Source organism: Saimiri boliviensis, chromosome 4, assembly GCF_048565385.1.
Source record: "Saimiri boliviensis isolate mSaiBol1 chromosome 4, mSaiBol1.pri, whole genome shotgun sequence".
NCBI lineage: Eukaryota > Metazoa > Chordata > Mammalia > Primates > Cebidae > Saimiri > Saimiri boliviensis.
In genome coordinates this window covers 4,136,045-4,159,509 of record NC_133452.1, presented here as the reverse complement: position 1 = coordinate 4,159,509, position 23,465 = coordinate 4,136,045, and the positions used below count along the sequence as shown (strand labels likewise).

The 23,465-nt window shown below is 51.8% G+C and overlaps 1 protein-coding gene across 8 annotated transcripts in view; it reads right to left on the bottom strand.

Annotated features, from left to right (window-relative positions):
* Positions 1-23,465, bottom strand: part of RPS6KA2 (ribosomal protein S6 kinase A2) — a 450,029-nt gene that overhangs the window by 74,695 nt on the left and 351,869 nt on the right. For all 8 annotated transcript variants that reach the window (XM_074397157.1, XM_039467500.2, XM_074397159.1 and 5 more), the window contains 7 exons: positions 22,948-23,028; positions 20,879-20,958; positions 16,156-16,262; positions 12,568-12,605; positions 10,457-10,599; positions 4,394-4,464; positions 2,560-2,648 (listed from right to left, as the gene is read on the bottom strand). In XM_074397157.1, the coding sequence (XP_074253258.1) occupies positions 2,560-2,648; positions 4,394-4,464; positions 10,457-10,599; positions 12,568-12,605; positions 16,156-16,262; positions 20,879-20,958; positions 22,948-23,028 (609 nt within the window). The remainder of the gene's footprint in view (positions 1-2,559; positions 2,649-4,393; positions 4,465-10,456; positions 10,600-12,567; positions 12,606-16,155; positions 16,263-20,878; positions 20,959-22,947; positions 23,029-23,465) is intronic.

The window sequence follows — 23,465 nt, the reverse complement described above, 5'->3', positions numbered from 1 at the left end:
GGGGCAGCCAGCTTTAGGAGCTGCACGTCTCTTGGAAATGCGGCTGTGACCCTGCCTGCCGACGATCGTCACCACTGATGAAAAGGAGCAGTCCTGAGGATTCTTGATTTGAGGGGTCCCAGTAGCAACGAAGTGGCAAAAACTGTTTGGTTGGCAGTTTCCTCCAAGCCACGAAGCCTACACACCTGTGAGAATGTACATACCCGCAGACACGTGCACACACACGCATGAACACAAACACGCATGCACACGCATGCACACGCGCACACACTGCCCCCCTGTGCCCTGCGGCAGGGCCCTCTGTCTGACTAGGCATCCTGTCTGCTCCTGAGTCTCTCCATCCTGGGCCTCCCATCTCATTATCGCCCCAACCTGCATCTCAGTTACTTGGGACTGCTGGCCCGGGGCCTTTGGCTTTGTCCGTGGCACTGCTGGCGAATGCCCCTCCAAGGAAGCTGCCTCTGTCCGGGTGATGGTCCCCCAGCCTCTCAGACCCTCGAGTGGAGACAGTCCTGTAAAATGTGTGAAGTGACCTGCTGGCGAGTTTTCATCCAATGCACTGGACATGGTCCTCTCCACAGACACCAGCGCGGGGCCCCGGCAGCTGGTGTAGGGACTGGGTCCATCAGTGTCTCTACGCGCCCTGGCATGGATACACTGTGGCGTGAGTGGCACAGACACCACTGCAGGGGGAGTCTACACTCTCCAGCCACGTGGGCTGCAATCCAGTCTAGACTCTGGCTCTTCCATGTCACTACCAGTAGTGTGGAGATTCCCAACAGGGGGCTTTCCCAACGTCAGGAGATGTTTGATCATCACGGGGTGGGTGGCGGTGCGGACGCTGGTGAGTAGCCCCAGTGCACGGATTAGCTCCCAAAACAAGAATTAACCCACCCAAAATGTGCAGAGCCATGGACGAGACACCGTCCTCCAGGCCCAGGCCATGGTGTGGACGTTTCATAATTGATTCAATGTTTTCCTTATTAATTGACGCTTGCTTCATCTTCAGGTCTTTGTTAAACAGGAAGACCTTCGGCAAACACCGTTTATTTGTATCCCTTTTACGCATATGGCTATTTCTGTTGGGGAGATTTCTGGCAGCAAAACTTCTGAGCAAAAGGGTACGTATAGTCAGCATTTTGATGGTTTGACCAAGGTGCTGAAATGTTGCAGGAATTTACTCTCTTGACACATACCCACGTGCCCTGGGCTTGCTGGATTGGCCTGCAGTGACCAGTGGACACTGCAGGCAGAACGTGGCAGAACACCCTGTGATGTCACCCGCACCATGGCAGCTCACTGTGTCACCTGCTCTCCTGGTAGCCACACACAGCACACATAAGTTCCCAGTGACAAGGAAGAATTGCTTTACTGCGTTGTGTGGAAGAATGGAAACAGGCTGAATGGACAAAGATGTCGATGATAGGTGATCATGTGGAATTTAACATATCTGCTTGCGTGGAGGAGCACTGCCTCGTAAAGACAACTATGGGCGTTCTTATATAAAGAAAATTCCTCGGAAGGAAAGAAAGAATTCCTAGGAAGATGAATCCGCAGGAAGGAATAGTGATTTATGTGATAAAAATCTGGATTAGAAGTTGGATGTAAATGTGTTCAGTTAGGTGAATACAACTCTAACAATTCGTAACAAGATGAAATTCATGGGAATTACTATGCAGTACTTTAAATACATCGACGTTGAATTTTTAAAAATCACCTTAACTCCTTTCTTCTAAGATCACAAAGTTACACATCAATTGTCTCATATTGTGAAAACATTACTGTGGAGTAGGAAAGTACTTTTGATTAGCTTCACTTTTAGTCACTGAAGGACTGCAAATTAATGCAAAAGTTCCCTGCAGTGGAAGCTAATGGGGGGAGAAGTTAACGGGTCCTTCTTTCTTTGGGGTTGAGGCACACAGAGGAAGATCTAGTGTTTTTTTCCAAAATGAAAATTTCTGGATTTAACTTTTGCCTTCCCCTCTGATATGTCTTCCACCTATGGCGTTAGAGATAGAAAACATAACTGAATGTGCTCCTTTCATTTTCCTGTAATGAAATAACCTGAAACCCCCGTTCCTCGTGCCGTCTGACTCAGACGACATGGTCACCACCACATCCTAAGACCAGCCCAGCCCACAGAGTAACCCTCAATATATTGTCACATACACAGTAGTTAATATTAAAATGAGTCCACATTTTCATAGATGTGGAAGTTTCTTAATTGAAGGAGGATTAAATCAGAAGGAGCTTTTCAATGTTTCTGTCCTTAGCTTGTAAACTCTCAATTGGTAGAAGAACACTAGCATTTTGTGTAAAACCAGTGGCTTTTAGAGAAGAGCTTCTGGTACTTTGGCGGTGACTATGTATTTTAGAAGCTGTGAAGGGCCCTGGAGCACGGATGGCATGTGACATATTGCAACCTCTAGGTGAGGTCTGATTTCAGTGACCTCGGCCGGCGTTGGGCCAGAGCGGGAGGGTGGCCCTCCACGTCACCACTGTGGCTCGTGGGGCAGCACGCTGCATGTCCCCGTGGTGGGGTGTCCCAGGGACTCTTACCCAGCCGGTTGCAGGGGTTCCGTTTGAAGAGAGCTCGCAGCAAACTCTGGGCCTCCTCACTGAGGAACTGCGGCATCCCCAGCTTGGCTCTGAAAATCAGAATCTTATTTTAGGATCTATTTTAGGAGAACAAGGACAGGCTATAAAGACGGCCTCAGTCAGCGTTCGGGGACCTCAGTCGCCGTCACCTGGAGGAGCTGCGTCCAACATGGTGGCCTTAGGACCTTTTCTGCTTCAAAAGTTACTGAGGACACCGAAGAGCTTTTGTTTATACGGACTACAGCTGTGATATTTATCACAGCAGCAAGTAAAGGTGAGAAATCTGTATAATTTCTATTTACTAATTCATTTTAATAAACATTTTTATTAGTAATAAGTGTATTATTTAATAATAAAATCATTTAAAATAACAATAACAATCCCATTAACATAACATTGTTAATGGAAACGATCTCCGTTTTCCCAAACAAGCATATCAAAAAGTCTTTAGTGCACTGTTGTGCATTTTGGTGGGCCTCTTCCTGGCTCCACAGGAGACAGTTGGGCTCTCGCCTGGCCTGTGCAAAGGCTGTTGTGATGTTACAAGGAAACCCTGTGAGAGCAGGACCTACAAGCCCGGGCGGGTGTCAGGTCCCCAGCCAGGGTCCCCAGAGCACACTGAGAACCCCGGGCACACAGCGTGGTGCCTCCCTGCAGAAATTTCCCATCCCTCCCAAGTGGAAGGCCATGAGGCCACGTCTGTGACTTGCGGTTGGGGATTATTGCAGCTTTAGAAAAGGTAAAGAACGTTTTCTCCCTTGAAATTCAAACAAACAGCGAGAATCACCGCAAAGGTCCTGACTTGCAGCTATCGGTGTCTGCCGCCATTCGAGGTCCCTTGATGGAGGAGAAGGCTGATTAAATAAAGTCACTCACTCCCCATCTTTACAAAAGGGGCTTCCTTACAAAAGGGCTTCCTTCACTCCCTCTCTCCTTCCATCTACACAAGAACTGAGCTTACAAAAGCCGACCTGGTGTGTTTTAGGTGATTCTCAATTTTATAAAAGTTATGTGTCCATTTGCAAGCAAGTTGGCCAGAGCAGCTCACGAGCACAAAGAGCTTTATGACTCTCCACCTAGTGGCCTCACTCTGGAAGGAACTGATTAGGGGCTCCCAGGCTTTGTTTCCCGGCCCCCCTTCCATCTGCTCTGGGCCAGTGATGGGTCGGTGGTGTCTGCTCACATTTAGGATGCTATGGAAGGTGGCCCAGGGCTCAGACTTCTTCCTATGGCCCAAGAGCAAAACCTTGGCTTGGTAAATGATTCTCCATGAGAATTAAGCAGAAAATGGTTTGTATCCAGTCACAGGGGCAAAATGACACTGAGACCTGCCAAGGTCACCCAGGAGGGCTCTATGACTGGGGTCAGCAGGCGTGGAGGGAAGGGAGATCCCTGCTCCTGTGATCTCTCTGGACAAGGCCCTGTAGGCTTTGTGTCTCTTTGTGTCTATACTTCTGGGAGGTCTTCAGTCATCATGTTTGAAAACCAGCCACTCAGTACACATTCTAAGTGACTTACTGATAGGAAACTTGATCTACAGCGGAAGCGTTCATTTAGAACCACGCAGCAGGATAAGCCAAACCAGCAACTGCTCCCTTGACCCCCGTCATTAGAATGCCCAGCACCCTACCAGCACTGCTGCCGGTGGAAGAGCGCTACCATTCTGGAAAGCCGCTGGCAATACTTTGGCACTGTAAGCCTAGCAACGTCATGAGAACGCCACAGGTTCGGAGGCAGCAGCTCTTGATACCGGAAGGTGCTCGCAGGTCTCTGGGGTGGCTCCCACGCTACTCACTTGAGGATGAGGGCCATGGTCTCCTTCCTGTCCTTTCCCTGGAACGGCAGGGACCCCGTGAGCATCTCGAACTGCAGAGCAACACAGAGCACAGTGAGTTCATTCTTCCAGATGGACCCGGCTTAACGGCAGGGCACCCTAGCAGGGCAGCCTGCAACTCACATCCATTTCCTCATTCAAAATCCCCATCAGTCAAGTGTAGACACTGGTCGACGTGCTTGGGGTACAGCAGTGACTAAAACTGCCTCGCAGGGCTTGCGTTTCAGCGGGTGACACAGGTGAAAGACAGACGTGGTAGGTGATCACGCTCTGTGGGAGGCCAGCAGGCACCAGGTACGACAGAGAAGAGGCCGAGCGGGGTTGGGCGGTTCGGGAGAACACACCTTACACGCCGTTTACGACCCTGTCCTGCCCTGGCGGGTGTTGTGGCAGGGATGGGCGAGGAGGAGGAGGAGAATGCTCGTGTGAATACCCGTGCATGCCAGGGTGGGCGGAGGCCAGAGTGCTTCCAGCACGAGAAGGACCTGACCACGGCCATTAGCCTCAGATGAGGGCAGTATGGCACCAGCAACCTCTCAGACACAGCGGCCGCACCGTACGTCCTTATTTTGTTATGATTGGACGCCTGCCAGGACAGAGCGTGACATAAGGAAAGGGCGAGGGCAGGCTTTTCTGAGTGGGGTTTCTTTCTTGTACCAACTCCCCCGGCACATGCAGGATGATTACACGCACTCTGAAAGCAGTGGCCTGGAATGCTCTCATCAGAGCAAGGCGCACAGCTGACTGCTTCCCAGGAAACTAGGGCAGCAGCAGCATCCAATCTTTTCATAAAAACAAGATCCTGAGTCTAAGTGAAATGTGCCCAAGGATCAATCCTCCTCCACGTCTTTCCAGTCAGTTTAAATGACAAGGAAGCAGGTGTTTACATGGTCTTTCTGAATTCTCCCTCGTCTTGATTTTTACTGTGTATGTCCCTGCCCTTTCAGAATTCATCCCCCAGCATTCTTCCTTTGCACCTTGAAAATCTTGATAGATACACAAAGTAGAAAGACCAAAAAAAAAAAAAGCAGAATTCTGTTACCCAAAGATACCCGAAATGTACGTTAGTTCCTCATAGTACTTTTTTCAAGCCGTTTGTTTTAAAAATATAAATAAGGTTTTGTATACTAACTTTTCACAGAATAACATAAAACTTTCAATGCTTATTATGAAATCTGTGTAATATCACTTAAAAATACGTGGATATGCCAACATGTTAATAGTGTATCTGTTGCTGTACACTTAGGGCATTCCCAATTTTCTGCTATTGTAAGTAATATTGAAATGTGGACAGATGTTTTCCCAAGATTTGGATTTATTCTCATGACAGGCTGCTAGGAGTGAAATTATAAGCTTAAAGAAATGAATGCATTTAAGGTTTTATTATTACCAGTCTGCTTTCTGAAAAAAACATTTTAAAAGAAATGGAAACTCTTCTGCCAGTTCTGATGTTCGAAGCCTGTTGTTTCATGTTAAAATTTGCTATCCATCCTGTGCACAGAATAAGTGAGGGACCTCAGAGCAGACAGGCTGCAGGCAATCAATAAACATAAAAGTTATACAAAGCGAGCGGAAGGGGGTCCAGTGGAGAGCTGAAAAAGAGACAAGTGTGATTAAACTGGAGAGGCCTGAATGCTCTGACCGGCAGACGAGCTGTTCACCTGCTGAAACAGGATGAACATTTATACGCTGATCCAGCACACTGAAATATCTCTCAGAATTGTACTAGCAAAGGGAACTCCTTTCCTGTTCTGTTCTTTTTTTCTTTTCTTTCTTTCTTGAGTCTATTAATAACACTCACGAAATCCCATTTCTAAGGACAAGCCTTCTGGCTACGTGAAATGAGGACGCTGTCATCCCATACACACCATTCAATCGTTGGCACACAAATGGTGCCTGTCCCAACGCCCAGATAGCATTTAGTTTTCACTGAGGGACTGGTGTGTTGCATACATTTGTTTGGTTCCTTTTTTGTTGAGATAGTTTCTTGCTCTGTCACTCAGGATGGAGTGCAATGTCACAATCTTGGCTCACTGTAACCTCCTCCTCCTGGGTTCAAGCAATTCTCCTGTCCCCGCCTCCCTAGTAGCTGGGACTACAGGTGCGCGCCACTATGCCTGGCTAATGTTCTTTCTTTTTTTTAGTAGAGATGGGGTTTTGCCATGTTGACCAGGCTGGTCTTGAACTCCTAACCTCAAGTGATTCATCCACCTGGGCCTCCCAAAGTGCTGGGATTACAGGCATGAGCCACTGCACCTGGCCTGGTGATTTTTTAGCTTTTGAAGATGACTCGCTTGTGATCAGAGACCTTCCACTGCTTTGGGTTTTCCTCTCCTCCTCCTCCTCTTCCTCCATCCACATGGTAGGAGGTGCCCAACCATCCATTCAGCCAGAGAACACCCAGCACAGCACCCATGGGTATTCAATAACTGCTTCTTGGTGATGAAGGCGCTGCTGATGGTGGGGGACGCCGAGGGTGAGGCGTGGCCTTTGCGGCCTCCCCCAGCCATGGGGCTCTGCCGCCTTTCCTGTCCCCTTATCCACCCCTTTCTGTGGAGAAGGGGGAGCATTTCAGTTTGATTGTCTGAATCTCACTGCCAAGGAACTTTTCAGTGCTGAAGCGTCACTGACTCAGGTTACTGACGAATTTCTTGCGGCGTTATTTACAGTGAGACCTCTGCTGTGGTGCTGAACTGCACTGAGGCTGGCCAAGCCTTCCTGGGTGAACTGAGAGACGCCAATGTTTGTCTTGGGGTCCCACAGTCAAGCACACGCACCAGGGGAGGGGGCACTCCAAGGGATTCTTTTCCAACCAGCACTGAGGCCAGACTGCAGACAGGCACACAGGGGCCCGAGGAGACGCGGCCACAGCTCCCCGGATTGCAGGCCCCACGCTTCCGGGAAGATAATCGGACAGACATGATGCAGGGTTTCTTAACTGGGGGCACCGCTGCCGGCCTGGGGACATCTTGTAATGACCGGAGACATTTCTGACTGTCATGCCCGGGGGCCCTGGTGCCGCAGGTGTCCGGCGAGGGAGGCACAGAGACTACTAAACATCATACGACACGCAGGGCGTCCCACGACAAGGAAGTGTCCAGCCCCAACCTCAACAGTGCAGGCTGAGGAACCCCGTCTAAAGGGACAGCTGAGGAACCCGGAAGGAGTGGCAGCCCTGGGGCACAGGCAGGACGCACGTTTCGGAGGCCAGGGGTGCCGGGGGCAGGGGAAGGAGGAGACTCTGAGGGGACCCTCGGTGACAGAAGCCTCGATTTCAAGTTTACTTGGTGGATCACCTCATTCTTGAAAGGGCACCAAAAGCAAGCTCACATTCGAATCTGGAAGCAGACGAGGACAAGCCTGTGCTGAGATGGATCACTGGAAGTGTCAGCAGACCTGGCTTTGCAGGGCGTGGAGAGCTGGGTCTTGGACAGCGGTGTTTATCCACGCACGTGTGGAGGTGGCTGTACGCATAGACATGCGCCTTCTAATCTGAGCTGCCCCTCTCCGTGGGCCGCACCCCATCCCCTGTGCCAACAGTCTCAGTCTCAAAACAGCCTTGGAAGGTGCCATCCAAGGACATGTCACACAGCACCTGAGGCGGGACATCCAGAACATTCTGGGCTGTGGTTAAGAAATGGGAGAAGGATAAAGCGGACTCATGAAACCAGAGTGCTCAAGAGATGCTTTAAATGTCTGCAAAATACAACCCAAACATCCTTCTCAAAATTGGCCCCAGCCCAGGGTAGAGGAGTGCTGGAAATTCTCCAAACATCACCATGCCACGGCCACCAGGTCTTCACGTTCTTCTCCAGGTGCCAGCTCCTAATTTCAGACACGGACTTTTATTCAGGGACACTGACTTCCCGCCACTGGCACAGGTGTCCTTTCTTCGAGGTCTGTGGAGGGCACCTGTGGGTGCAACTCCTTGGGAAGAGACCTCGGCACGCACCCATGTCCAAGGGAAGAGACCCCAGCATCCATCCATCTCCAGGGGACAACGGCCACCCACACGTGAGCACCACTTCCTGGGCACACAGCCTCCAGGGTAAGCCTTCTGAGGCCCCTCACACACACAACAGCTCTGCACTGATTGCCTTACGAGGCTTGGGTAACATATGACTTGAAAGGTCACCGAGGCCCACCTCTGAGCTGCAAATGAGAATTCATAACATCTGATGCCACCCACAGATGTGTGGAAAGCGTGGGGCCACCACAGTCACGACCTTTGCCTGTGTGCAGCCGGTCACCATGTGGGCGGCCGGGACGAACGGGGAATGAGTTTCTGGGAGAATTATGTGATCTTGAGCCTGACCCTTAGGCTCTTGGAGCCTTAGTTTTCATTTTTGTGCACAGAAAGGACACAGTCTCTCCTGCTTGGCTTGGAGATTGTCTTGTTGAGATCAAATGTGAAGCGGTCCAGGCAGCCTTCGCTTGTGGTCATTCCTGCAACAGCCAGCCCTGCCCGGGGCTTGAGAGTGATGCAGCAGATTGGGAGCCAGACCCCTTCACCAGCTGTCACGAGACATTGAATGTGGGACGATGCCAGCAAACAAGTGAACAATTCAGTAAGAAATGTCCTGTGCGCAGGGAGGCACGTGGAAGAGGCTCCTGGTGTGCCAACGTGCCAGGCAGTGCTGCGCAAGGCCTCCTTCAGAAGCTCTCCACACTCTAGGGACAGGGAACGCAGGGACTCCAGGATGGGTGAAGGCCACCGGGCACTGGGTCTGGGGCTGAGTGCCTCTCCGCTTGCGTCTGGGGGTGAGTGAGTGCCTCTCTGCTTCCACCCTGGTGTCTTCACTCCCACGCAGGTCCCCTGGAGGCCTGGCCGGACGCATGCACTTCTGTCTGCGCTGGGGAATCTCAGGCGAGGGCGACTGATGTTAAAGAAACTCCGTGTGCCAGGAGACACTCACAGAGACAGGCAACGTGACAGAAGATGGAAGGTGCTAGGGCAGCGGCAAGCCGGGAGTGCCAAGAAGACACCCAAGCCAGAGCCACCAGCCCCACCAGGGTCAGCAAAGGCCACTGGGAGTGGCACTTCTGTCTCAGGGCGGAGGGCGGGCGGGAAGCAGGGAGGAGCCTGACAGAGCGAGGCGAGCCCTCCGTGGCCTCACGTCCCCCTTCTTCTTCCCCTCCTCGTGCCCTCTTTGGATTGTTCCTTCTATGTCTTTTCTGTTCCCCTAATTTCTTTCTTTCAGTTTCTCCATTTGTTTTTTAAATTTGCAGTGATTAAGACCAGAAAAAAAAATTAAAGATATATTCTGTAAGATAGGTTTTACGATCTGTTGCTTTAATAGAAGAAACAGAAGAATATCAAATCTCCCCTCCCTCTGTCCCCCCAGAAACCTCACAAAACTACACCCAGTTGGTGTTGGCTCTACGTGGTTTTCCGGCTGCGGTTTTCTCTGCTAAGATTCTCCTCTGCACTCCAGCTGGGCTCTTGAGCTTTTAAGTATTTAAGTTCAGTTACATACTCTGTCTGCGAGACTGTGACACAGACAACAGCCCAAAGCAAGTTCAGTTACACACTCTGTCTGCGAGACTGTGGCAGAGACAACAGCCCAAAGCAAGTTCAGTTACACACTCTGTCTGTGAGACTGTGACACAGGCAACTCACCTTTCTAGACACTGATGTAAAAATGCCTAATTCCATGTACATCTCAGTTTATAACTAAGAGCAAGGATTTTGTGTTTAAATAAGAAAAATATTTTAATATGAAAACCATGGCATCTCTTATCATCATCATGCTAAGCCCGAAGAGCACGAAGCATAAGGACAGTTTGGCTCCTCACATGCATGGGTTCTCCTTTGAATCCCAGCCCCATTTGCTGATGGTGGGGACGTGGGAAGGACAGGAGGCTGCTGTGAAGTGCTAGGCCTAGATACCTGTGGCATGTCCCAAGCCACACGCTGAGGCACTGCCTTCACCTGCATTCCCGGACCTCTGAACCCACCTGGGGACAGGGGTCCACCTGAGGAAGACCCACCATGGCAGGGAAGGGGCCTGGGGGCAGGCTCACCATGAGCACGCCGAAGGACCACCAGTCGGCACTCTGCGTGTGTCCTCGCCGGTTCACCACCTCAGGTGCCATGTACTCGATCGTCCCACAGAAGGAGTATGCTCTCTTGTCGTGGTCAATGGCTTCCTTACTCAGGCCGAAATCTGCATGCAAACAAAGCACATGCACTGCCTCAGTCTCTGGGTGTGTTCAGGGGTCCCCACGCAGGCGGGCGTTAGGGTCCCTCTGCGGGCCCGCCCCTCTCCAGGTGGGCATGACAGAGCCCTGCTCAGTGAAAGCAGGACCATGTGAGCACTTCCTGGAGCCTGTGAGTGCCCAGAGCCCACTGGTCCCTGAAGCTAAAATCCTCAAAGCGTGAGCCGTTCCTTATGAATCTACATACCCAGGAGTGCCTTGAACCACCACCCAGACCGCAGATGCTCAGCCCCTGATGAGAACTCCCACAGACACTCTCCCACAGGCACATGGAGGTGGGTGCTGCAGGAGAGAGGGACCCGGGGTGGAGGGGCAGGTGTGTGGCTGACAGCTACTGGGAAGGGGTCTCCGGCTGTAGAGGAGCCAGGGGGAAGGCAGAGTGTGGTCAACCTGCCTGCCCTGACAACGCCGGGGTGTAGAGAGCACAGATGGGTGGCGGAGGCCTGGGGAGCAGGGGCCGAGCTATGATGGAAGAACAGGGTTCACCAGGTGCCACAGAGCAAGGAAGGGCTTCTGAAGGAAGTGGCCCCAGGGCTGGAAAGAACAGGAGTGCACTGGCTCAGGGCCCGCAGGTCTGGGGGATGACAGAGCGGCTGCGTGGAGCCGAGGCAGGCCCAGCCAGTGGGTAGAGCAGCAGCACCCATAGAGGCCATGGCCCTCCCCCCCAAGCCTGGAAATGGGCCACCTTAGGTGGCAGAGGGACCGATATGATTTAGCTGTGTCCCCACCCAAATCTCCTTGAATTGTAATAAATCCTCACATGTCGGGGGAGGGACCCAGTGGGAGGTAACTGAATCCTGGGGGTGGGCTTTTTCTGTGCTGTTCTCATGATAGTGAATGAGTCTCATGAGATCTGATGGTTTTATAAAGGGCAGGTCCCCTGAACACTCTCTCTTGCCTCCCGCCATGTAAGACATGCCTTTCCTCCTTCTTTGCCTTCTGCCATGATGGTGAGGGCTCCCCAGTCATGTGGGACTGGCAGTCCATTAAACCTCTTTCCTTTATAAACTACCCAACCTTGGGTATGTCTTTATTAGCAGCATGAGAACAAACTAATACAGCGACTTTGCAGATGCCACTGGGATTTGGAGATGGAGGAATGACCCTGGATTTCTGGGTGTGCCTAATGCCATCACAAGGGTCTTCAGGTTAGGGAGGGGGTCAGGACGCCATCCAAGAGCTCAGAAGATGCTGCCTGCCGGCTTCCACCACGGGGGGACGTGGCAGACAAGGAATGAGGGGGTTTCTACCAGCAGGAAGAAGCAAAGCAAGGGAATGTCCTCTAGAGGCCCCTGAAAGGCAGGCAGCCCTGCCAGTGCCTCGGTTTCATTCCTGGGAGACTTATTTCCAACTTGGGGCCTCCTGACCTATAAGGTGATAAGTTTGTGTGGTTTGAAGCCACGATGTTTCTGGCATTTTGTTGCAATAGGGAACTAATACAAATGGGGTGTCCTGAGATTAGAACAGCCATTTCCAGTTTGACGGAACTTGCTGGTGGCTGCCAGAGTTTAGATGTAAATGGGGAGGGCGGTCATGTGGCCACTGCCACGGTCCAGGGAGTGAGAAGGAGGCAGGGACGGCATCAGTCAGGACAGCAGTGCAGGCCACACTCCAGCGGGACCCCGGATGTCTGCCCTCAGGATGGCGCTGGGCATCAGGGCTCCTGAACTAAACACCCAGCAGTGCCAAAAACGCCCAGCAAACAGAGCGTGGCCGGGGAAGTTGGATGGTTCTGGATGTCATGAGGATGTATGACACTATAACCAGTCTGCAGCTACAGAAAATTCTGCCAAATTAGAGACCAAGCCTCTGGCCAAGGGAAGGTGGTCTAAATAAGAGGGCTTGGGCTTTGAGGCGGTCCCCAAAGTGACCAGGGCTGAGAGGAAGCCACGAAGGGCCTGCAATCTTTTACAAACCTGTGATCTTAATATGTCCCTCTTCATCCAGGAGGATGCTAAAAGAAAGGGAAAGAAAACAGATGCTTTAGAAAGAGAGCCAGCCCACCGACAGGCCCGCGGAGCTCAGGAGGGGAGCTTCGGGGTTCAGGGATCCCTGACGGAGCTGGCCCGGGAGGTACCTGCTGCTTGTGCACTGGGCTTTCCCATCCCGCCTCCTTCTCCACAGCTCCCAGCTAAAGATGAACACCTCCCAGACAGAGAGGTGTGTTCTTGCGCCTGGGGGACTGCTGGCTTTAGATCTTCACTGGTCCCCAGGGAAGGTCTGGGAGCCCTCCAGACCGCTGTGTGTGAAGCACAGGCGGAGAGGGGCCCGGGAGCCCTGGAGAAGGAATGTTTCTGCACGCAGGATGCCCTTGCCGTCCAAAAACCTCTTCTTCTCACATGTATCCTCTGAGCCCTGCCGTGGCTCTCGAGACCCATTGCAGGGGGAGCCGGCACACGTGGGGGTCATGGCATTGAGGAGCTTCAGGCTTTAGCTGATACATCTTGTGATGGGACCTGGTCCTGGCTCAGCGCCCTTGCGGGCTACTGGGTGCCCGTCTTGCTCCCACCAAGCCCTCCTCACGCCATGTGCCTGATGTGAGAGTTGGCGTTACTCCTCCCAGGTATCCTGCTGTGGGGTGGACCCTCCGTTCCCTGTGAAATGGAGGTGGGGTCTGTACAGGGCTGGGCGCAGGCTTAAATCCCTTCTTCCCGGAATGTCAGGCTGGGGTCAGTCAGTGTGGGCTGTGATACCCTGATGCCCCTGTGGCCCCAAACTTTCCCTGTTTATTTTTTTGGCTGTAATTAAATCCTGTTCTTCCAGATGCCGGGAGGTACCAGCCTAGCCCTAAAGAGAAGAGAAAGTGGGCTAGAAAGAAGCAAAAGTAAGGCTTGGAGGATGAATCTGTGATAGATACCTTTATAGACATCTGTGAAAGGAAGGAAAGTCTGACTCGCTACAGTACAGCTGAGCCTAGGGGATGCCTCTAGCGATGAAACCAGCCTGTCCCAAAACGACAGGTATGATAAGATTTACAAACATAAAATGTATGGTCCCTGGAGGAGTCAAGGTCTTAGAGATGGGAAGCAGACGGTGGGTGTGGGGGCTGGGAGGCTACTGTGCTGGGGGACAGGGCTTCAGTTCCGCAAGCTAAAACCATCCCGAGATGGACGGTGGGTACGGGGCTCAGCAGTGGGCATGTGCTTGATGCCACCAAGCTGGGCGCTTACACGTCGTTCAAACTGTAAATGTTATGTGTATTTTTCTACAATAAAAAAAATCTGCCATGGGGTTAAAAAAACACCCACTGTTTTCTGGAAATGGGAAGGAAAAATTACAGCAAATACTTAAGATGACAATTTATAATTAATGAGGCAAATGTTTTCATCTTTGACTTTTGGGCACATTCAATCTTAGCCCAGAATGAAGCACCTTTGAAGATTAACTCCCTAATAATTCTGACTGAACAACACAACCTTTTCCTTCAAGTCTGCAATTAAACACGGCTATTTTTAGCTGTGAGGATCACACTGACCTTCAGGAGCGAGAACTGATGCTCGCGGCCTGGGCGGACGTTTGGGGTGAGCTTCTAACACTCAGGTGTCCACAACCAGGCCGCAGAGGAGAAGCAGGGGCCGTGTCCGCACAGACTCAAACACTCCACTTCCACTTGGAGGGCAATTAACACGGGGTAGCTTGTAACTTCTGGGATGACCTTTGCTGTGACCCAAGGTGACAGGCCAGGCTCTGCCATCATCTCCCGATTAGGGAGGGGCGAAAGGGGAGGCCCAAGGCTCAGAGCACCGCAGGGTTCAAGGTCAGACCCACTTTGAATTGGAAATCTGGCTTTGTGCTCCTGATCTGGGGAGGAGACAGGAGCTGCCAGGAGGCTGCCCTCCTGACGGGATTACTCAGTTAAAGTCTTTCATGAGTCTACATTGAGCATCCCTTTAGCAAAGTGCCTGAAATTGGAAATGTTTAGAATTTTTGGATTTTGGAATATTTACTTAAAAATAATAAGATATCTTGGAGCTGGGCCACAAGTCTAAACAGAAAATTCATTTTTGTCTTACAGATACCTTCTACACATCGCTTGGAGCTGATTTAAGGAATATGTGAAATAATTTTGTGCGTGAAACCGTGTTTGTGTTAAGTACTTACGTGCGGAATTTTCCCCTTGGAGGTGTCATGTTGGGGCTCAAGTCTTGAATTTTGGAGCATTTCAGATTTGGGGTTTTTGGATGAGGGATGCTCAAGCTGTATTTACACACGTATTCGGTTCTCATGTGCAGCTGTGACGTTCCACGGGCTGGTGGTGACGTCAGAGCATTAAGCACATGGCAAGTGCATTTCACATCGCGCGCTGGACGTGGGACACGACCTGGCTTCTGGGTAAACCCAGATGTTTCCCATCAATGACAGCCGCATGTAACAACACCGGCTTCAGAGCAGGGCTTGTCTTTTCTGAGTTCCATGCAGATGACAGGGCAGGAAGCTGGAGCAGCAGCTGGGACCCGTTTCCAACCCCGGGGACCCCTTGGTCTTAGCTCACAGGCTCGGGGCTGCCTGGTGGCACCCAAGGCTGGTCAGTCCCAGCAGGCCACAAGGCGATGCCCCACCTAGGGGCGGCTATGGGCCCTGGTCTGGGTGGGTGGCATGAATTGGCCCCTCGAGGCAGTGAGGAGTGAGTGAGACCATCAGCTACTTTCCCTCAGGGATACTGGCCAGGTCAACTGAACCTAAAATACCATCCTGCAAATCTCTTCTTTTCTAACTGGATTACTCCTAGTTAAATGTCAGGTCTGCAAAGAAAATGTAAAAACATCATCAAAACTAAAATGGGAACACTATTATTTTGGAGGGACTTCAGTGTTTAAAAATTTAGACTAGATTAGCAAAATATCCTAGAAATAACCGCCTCACAGGTCACCATGGCCAAGGATACACAAATCTCAGTGGACCTGGCCTGGGGATTCTGGGGCCGCTGTCTTTTAGGGAACTTCTTGGGAGAGCTCTCTGACTGGGTGCCTAGAGGTAGGGCCAGCAGGTGACTGAATAGAGGTTTGTGACCACATTCCTTGGGTTTGCTGAAGCAGCTCAAAGGGCTGCCTGGATCTGGAGTATGGCAGGGAAGAGATGAGAGAGGAGAAACCTGCCTGGATGCAGCCGTGTTTGAGACGGTCCCCAGTGGCCGGACGAGCCTCACCCAGGAGAGTGGGCAGGAATGTGGGTCAGGGTCGTGGGTGTGCCATGCCCCTCCCCAGCTCCGGCTTCCCGGCTTCCTGTGCATCACAGACACGCACCTGGGCCTGGCCTCCCTCGGACGTTATGAGTGTCCAGTGGGAATGGGCCTGGGTGTTTCCTATGCAAATCAGCAAAACCACACCTGCATCTGGGCCCGGAGGCCTGAGCGGGTCTTGCCAGCACAAGAGTCTCCCCAGCCCGCTCTCTGATATGTCCTCATTTAGGAAATAAATACCTTGCAATGGCTACTCAACACGACCCAGCAAAAAACACGGAGCCGATGGGCGTGGGGAAGTCAGCCCTTGTGTTTTCTCACTTACTTCTCAGGCTTCAGATCTCTGTAGATGATCCCCAGGCTGTGGAGATGGTCCAAAGCCAAGGCCAGCTCAGCCAAGTAGAACTTGACGTCCTCCTCCGTGAACATTACCTAGTAATAAAGGAAAAACAAACCACTTAACCTGTTTTTTGGCTGGTGTGTTTTAGAGAACTCTGCCAGAGAGCCCGAGAGTCCACACGTGGTGGGTTTGCTCCGTGCATGGAACATCGTGGCCCCCAGAGGGTTTTTCTGACTCTTCTCTTGGAAAAGTGAGCTCCCTATACAGTTCTAAGATCAGCGGACAGAGACAAGGGCTTCCTGCAAAGGTGACTCCGGCAGCCTTGTGAGTGGGGTGATCAGGTTCAGCTCCCCCCTCTCTGTCCTTCTCGTCCCTGCAAATCATTTGGTTCTGGGGTGGGTTTCTGGGTTTATATTCTAATATGAATGCTGCTGATGTGAATTCATAACAATTTAATATGAGTAAACCACACTGTGAGGGCTTGATGGGAAGTTACTGAAAATGGCTCTCAAATATCTCTTTCCCCATGGATTTCTCTATTCCTTGGGTCGATGCAAACTAGTAGTCGACGTAACCTACTGTAAACCCGAAGCGGGAGATCACACACAGGCGGTGTGGGGTCAGCTACGGGCGGCCCAAGCTGCTCGAGGGAGGCGGGATGGAGAGGGGCTTCTGGGTGCTGGGGCAGGTGGCCACATGCTGGGCTCCCATGTGGCTGGGACAGCTCAGGGCTCGGAGGTGACGAGGCGAGGATGCCCTAAGTGTCCATGTGCGGGGGACGGGCTCACTCAGGCTGGCTGAAATACGCATGAGGCCTCGGAGCCCAACAGACTTCAAGGTCATTGTCTCATCATGACTCATCCCTGCCCCCGACTCCTGAGAATCAGTGTATATGTTTTGTAGACCTCTGAATAGAAGCAGAATCATCACTACGAGCCATTTTCTACATTCATCATGAGAAATCAGCGTCATGGAGACTACACGTCCGCATGATGACTGAAGTCTCTCTGGGAAAGCAGATGTGAAGAATCAGCATGCCGCCAGAAGGCTGCCTGGCAAGCACCAACTTAGGAGCAGGGCAGCCGGGGGCCTGGACAGTGAGTGGCATCAGGTGAGAGCCGGCCATCCACCTCACACAGGGCATTCCTCCACGTGGCTGGACACGCAGGCTGCACATCCCGGACCGTGACTGGTGGGTGCCAGCCACCTGCCAGCTCCCTGAGTCCCCTGTTCTCTGTTCCATGCTTGGCCAGCACCTTTCCCAGATAGATGTTTCTTTTCCGGATTAGTTAATGTGCTCAGTGGACTGACTTTCAGCAAGTTCTGCTGGTGGCCTCGTTCTTTCCTGACTTGGCATGTCCACACGTGGATCACCGTGGGTTTTGTGTGTAATTTGGGGCTCAGAGGCAAACCTGTCTTTCCACTTCCCCAGCTCTTAGTGTCCCCAAGGACAGGAGCAGGAAGTTTCCCCACAGGAAGGAAACACCTCCCGGGTGTGTGTTCTGCAAGTTCACTGGCACAGTGACTGTCCTGTAAGATGCTGGACCCCGTACTTGCTGAATGAGAGGACCTAAGGAAAAGACTTGCCATAGGTTGCCACCAGCTCGAGTCTGTGATGCCCGCCCTGGACAACTTTCCTCCTCCTCTGAAATAAAGGCTCTCAGAGGAGACGCATATTCCCACACGAGGAGCTACCGTGCTTTCTGCCGATTACTGCGGTCTTTTTGGTCAAGGAGCATAACCACAGGCATGTCATAGCAGCTGCTGGACAAAACCAGACCCCAGATGGACCGAGTCCCTGTGGATGAGAGGGGGGTGGACAAACCAAGAGATGGTATCTCTGGCAGCTTTGGAAATGGGCACACAGCAGGTGGCACCTGAAGGGGCCGGACGTGGGTTCCCAGGGGCTTGGATCAGGTTCTCCTGGCCCAGTGTTCTTCGTCCAGGCAAGGAGCCCCCGAGATACCTGCGCTGCTGGACGCAGAGGGGCAGGGCAGCCGTGTTCTCTGGGACCCTCTGCTCCCGCTTCCAGAGCCACTCTGCCTTGCTTTACTATCCATTTGTGGCTTTGTGCAAGACAAAGGGGTCTCCTGCTAAAAATGGGAAGGTGGGGAAAGGGAGTGTGGGTGTGAAGGCACCCCGCTGGGAAGAGGGTGTCAGGAGTGCTGGGGCTGCTCTGCCCGGGGCTTCAGATGCCCTTGCCAGGCCACTCCTCCTTTGTATAAGAGAAGAACAAGCAGGACTGTCAGAACGGAAAGCTGGGCAGCGGCACTGCCATGGGCAGAATCTGCCTTTCCCATCCCATGAAGTGGGGTGCTTTTCACATCCATCGGGGCCACAGGGCTCTCAGGCTGCAGTGAAGCTGCATCCCGGAGAGTTCCTATCATAGGCACTGGAGGTTAAGAAGAAACCCTGGCATGTGCAATAGCGGTCGTGAGACAAAGATGGGGTGCAAAGACCACACCCGATGCTCCCGAACACCCCCAGATGTGCGGGCAGCGTTGCACGAACTACATATCCCAGGAAGGAATGTGAGACTCTGTCAGTCTTTCCCAGCCGTTCCTATCCACTGACCTGTGCCTTCCTGTGCTCTAGCTGGGAGGTCAACAGCGTGACTTATGGTCCTGGAGCTGCAGGGCTGCGTCAGGGCCACCCTGGATGGTTGCTAGGGCTGCTTGTGTGGCTTCCTTAGAACTAACCAGCAATGCACACAGCACGCCAAACACACACACACCCCCCACATCACACATAGCACACACCACACCTACTACATACAGCACACACACCTAGCCACACACACACACACCCCACACATGCACGCAGCATGCCAAACACACACGCACCCCACAGAACACACCACATGTATCACATAGAGCACACATACACACAGCACGCCAAACACCCCCCCCCCACGGAACACACCACATGTATCACATAGAGCACACATACACACACCACACATACACACAGCACGCCAAACACACCCCCCCCCACGGAACACACCACATGTATCACATAGAGCACACATACACACACCACACATACCACATACAGCACACACACCCACCCACACACATAAACACACCCCACACAGCATGCCAAACACACACACCCCACAGAACACACCACATGTATCACATAGAGCACACATACACACACCACACATACCACATACAGCACACACACACACCCACACACATACACACACCCCACACATGCACACAGCACGCCAAACACACACACCCCCATATCACACATAGCACACACCACACCTACTGCATATAGCACACACCCTACACAGGCACACAGCATGCCAAACACATACACCCCACATCACACAAAGCACACACCACACATACCACATACAGCACACACGCACACCCACACACATTCACACACCCCACACATGCACACAGCACGCCACACACACCCCCATATCACACATAGCACACACCACACCTACTACATATAGCACAAACTCCACACATGCACACAGCATGCCAAACACACACCCCACATCACACAAAGCACACACCACACATACCACATACAGCACACACATACACCCACACACATAGACACACCCTATACATGCACACAGCACACCAAACACACACTCCCCCCCACACAGGCACACAGCATGCCAAACACACCCCCACATATACATATAACACAAACACCACCACACACAGCACACATCACACAAACCACACTCATGCACACCCCACATATGCACACACACTTACATCACACACACACCACACACACTACACACAAGCACTCACACATACGTGCATACCCCACACATCACACACATGTGCTCTTACAGACCCCCCTCCATGCAGACCCCACACATCAAGCTCATGCAGTCTCACACACACCCCCACACATACCACACACTGGCACATACTCACACATGCACACCCCCCACACACGCAGTTTTGCACGCACTCACACATGCACACCCCCACACATGCACACTCACATGCACTCACACATGCACACCCACACACATATGCACACTCACACTCACGTGCACACCCCCCACATGCACACTTGCATGCACTCATGCACAGTCCCACATATGCACACTCACACACATGCATGCACACCCCCACACACATGCACACTCGCATGCACTCACGTGCACACCCCCCACATGCACACTTGCACGTACTCACATGCACAGCCCCACACATGCACACTCACACGCACTCACACATGCACACCCCCACATGCACACTCGCACGCACTCACATGCACAGCCCCACACATGCACACTCGCACACACACATGCACACCCCCCCACACATGCACACTCGCACGCACTCACACATGCACACCCCCACACACATGCACACGCAAGCACTCATGCATGCGCACCCCCCACACGGTTTTGCACACACGTGCACACCCACACACACTTGTACACACATGCACACCTCACACGCACACTTGTACACACACGCACACTTGTATGCACACGCCTATCCCACACACATTTGTACACACACACGCACATCCCCACACACATGCAGTCTTGCACACACACACATGCATACCCCCACACACATGCACACTCATATGCACTCACGCACACCCCCACACATGCACTCTCGCACACGCTCACCTCCTCCCAGTGCTCTCCACCCCTCCTTCCCTTGAGTCCCACAGACATTCCTGCTCGCTCTTGGTGGCAGCCGCTCACCTCTTTGGAGAGCCGGGTGAAGAGGTCCCCTCCCCGCAGGAAGTCCAGGATCAGGTAGAGCTTCCCTTCTGTCTGAAAGGCTGTGGGGGAGAGAGACCAGCATTCCGGCAGCTTGTCAACTGTCCTGTGGCGACGCTGCTCCCTGGCTTCTCCCTGCTCACAGTGCTGCTTACTCCGGGAGGCTGAGCCATTTGAGAAACAGCGGGACCCCAGCTGATGACCAGCTCAAAGGGGCAGCACCCGGGAAGGGGGGCCTGACGCGGTGAGGGCTGCCCCTCTCTCACTGTTGTTAGGGTCTTGAGCTTTTTTCATCGTTCTTTCTTCTCCCCTCCTTCCCTTCCTTTAATTGTAAAGGAATTGAAACATACATGGGGAGAGAGATGTGCATATTCAAGCTGTTCTCATCGTTGCTGGCTTTTGTCGGGAGGCATTAGTGAGCAGCCGGAAGACGGCTCTGATGAGTCTGGAGGACATGTCCTTTACGTCCTGTGGAAGCCCATTCTTCCTACAGAACCCCACTCTGGTACCAGGGAACCCCCGCTTGCCTTCCTCTCTCACGGCAGCTCTGGTGATTGGTTGGCCCAGCTATTTGTACATCAAGACAATGGGGCTCATGTCCCAGGTCTGCGGCCCTTGAGCTACAACTGCAGACTATGATTCAGGACATGGGCAGGCCATACAGCTCCTGTCCACACTCGGCAAGGGCCTGCCTCTGTTGCGAGGGTGCAGAAACACAGAGGGTCCAGCGAAGCCCGTCAGCCTCCCTGCTGTGATGACGGCCACTGCAGCAGCACTGCTGAGGCGCCACTGGGAGCCTGTTTTATCTACATAGGACGCGTGGCTGGAAGGGATCCCGACGTCCCTGCCTACTAGAAATGTTTTATTTCCTAAAGGTACATGCTAGAAACATCACAAATGTTGGGGTTTTAGAAACAGCCTCGAGCTAGAAAGCCCTCTGCCAGGACTGTGATGCTGAGTGCAATTCGGTGCTCCATCCTGGGCTGGGTGGGCAGATGGAGCCCTTGGGTGACCATGGAGGTGAGGTGGAGGTCTGTTGAAAGCTCTTTGTAAGACACCCAGTTCTCAGTTGCTTCAGAAAAGCACCCTAGCAAGTAACATAAATGACATGTAGGATAGGACTTGACCCCAGCCACTCAGCAGCAGCGGAGGGAGCGGAGTGTCGGAAGGCGTCTCTGCAGCCTCCTCCGCTGCGAGGCAGGGGTTTGTAGCGGCACTGCCCACATCCCAGAATGAACAGCAGGGTACGCCTGGCTTCTGCAGCTCCTTCATCCTATCCTCAGATTCCCGCACGTCTCACTAACACCTCCCTGCACGCCACCCTGCCCTACGCAACCAAGAACAAACGACTAGTTCTGTTGCTGTTCCCTTCTGTACTCTGCTCAACTGGATGACCAGGTGGGAAAGTTAGTGCAGTGAGCCATGAGCCTGCCCTCACCATCTCAACACATCTTTTTTTAATTTGAAAATTTCACTTACTGCTTCTCTGTTGGGATAAAAAGGCACAGAGCAAATGAAGAGAAGTCATGTGGCAAAGCAGCTATGTGGCCTTTGGTTAATCACTTGAGCCTCAAACCATGAAAATAATAAGCTACCTTGAATGGAAGTTCTGGGGGTTTACTGAGCTACTATCTTTAAACAGGATATTCACTTGAAATGAAGAAGGTGTTACCATTTCTGGTTTAAAGAAATTATTAGGTCATAGAGCATTTTATTCTAAAACAAAGCAGAAATAAGTCATAGGTTCACCCCAATCAAGGTTGAGATCTTCTTACTAAATTATCAATGGCATGGTAGTAATTTAATAATGGATACCCCATCTATAATTAGATCTTTGAGATGAAAACAGGGCTTCTTGCTCTTTCAAAGAAAACAAATACAGAAGAGATTAAGCGATCAGGAAATAAGGCATCTTCCTCTCCAGACAGGGCAGGACTCCCTGGTACAGGAAAGATTTTCTTCTTTCTGACCTGTTATTTCTTTTTCAATTTCCTCTGATCTGGAGAAGGTTCTCTGGGTCCTCTCTAAAGTGTCATTTTGACTCTACTTACCATAATGAAGCTTTACAATGAAGGGGTGATTCACTTCTGCCAAGATGTCTCTCTCCATCTTCGATCTCACCCGGTCCCGAACTGCAAAGTAGAAAGATAAAGGCGTTCACAAGGCAGGAATTCAGAGTGCTGATGATCACCAAACATGAAATATTGATACAATGCCCCCAACTTTTCATCACAAACACTTCAAACATACACAAAACTTGAAAAAGTTGTACAATAATCCTAGATTAAACAACTGTTCATATTTTAATACATTTGCTTTCTCACTCTCACACCACACACACACACAGACACACACACACACACACACACACACACACACACACACACACACACACACATCTCTAGCTCTCCAAAAAATTAAAAATAAATTGTTGGCAGCACAACATGTTACTCTGAGGTGCATGCACAGGTGTCTCCTAAGAAAGAGGACAGTCTCTTACATAAGTCTAACACTACTGTCACACCTAAGAAAACCAACAATCCCTCCATGATACCATCTAACATCCAGT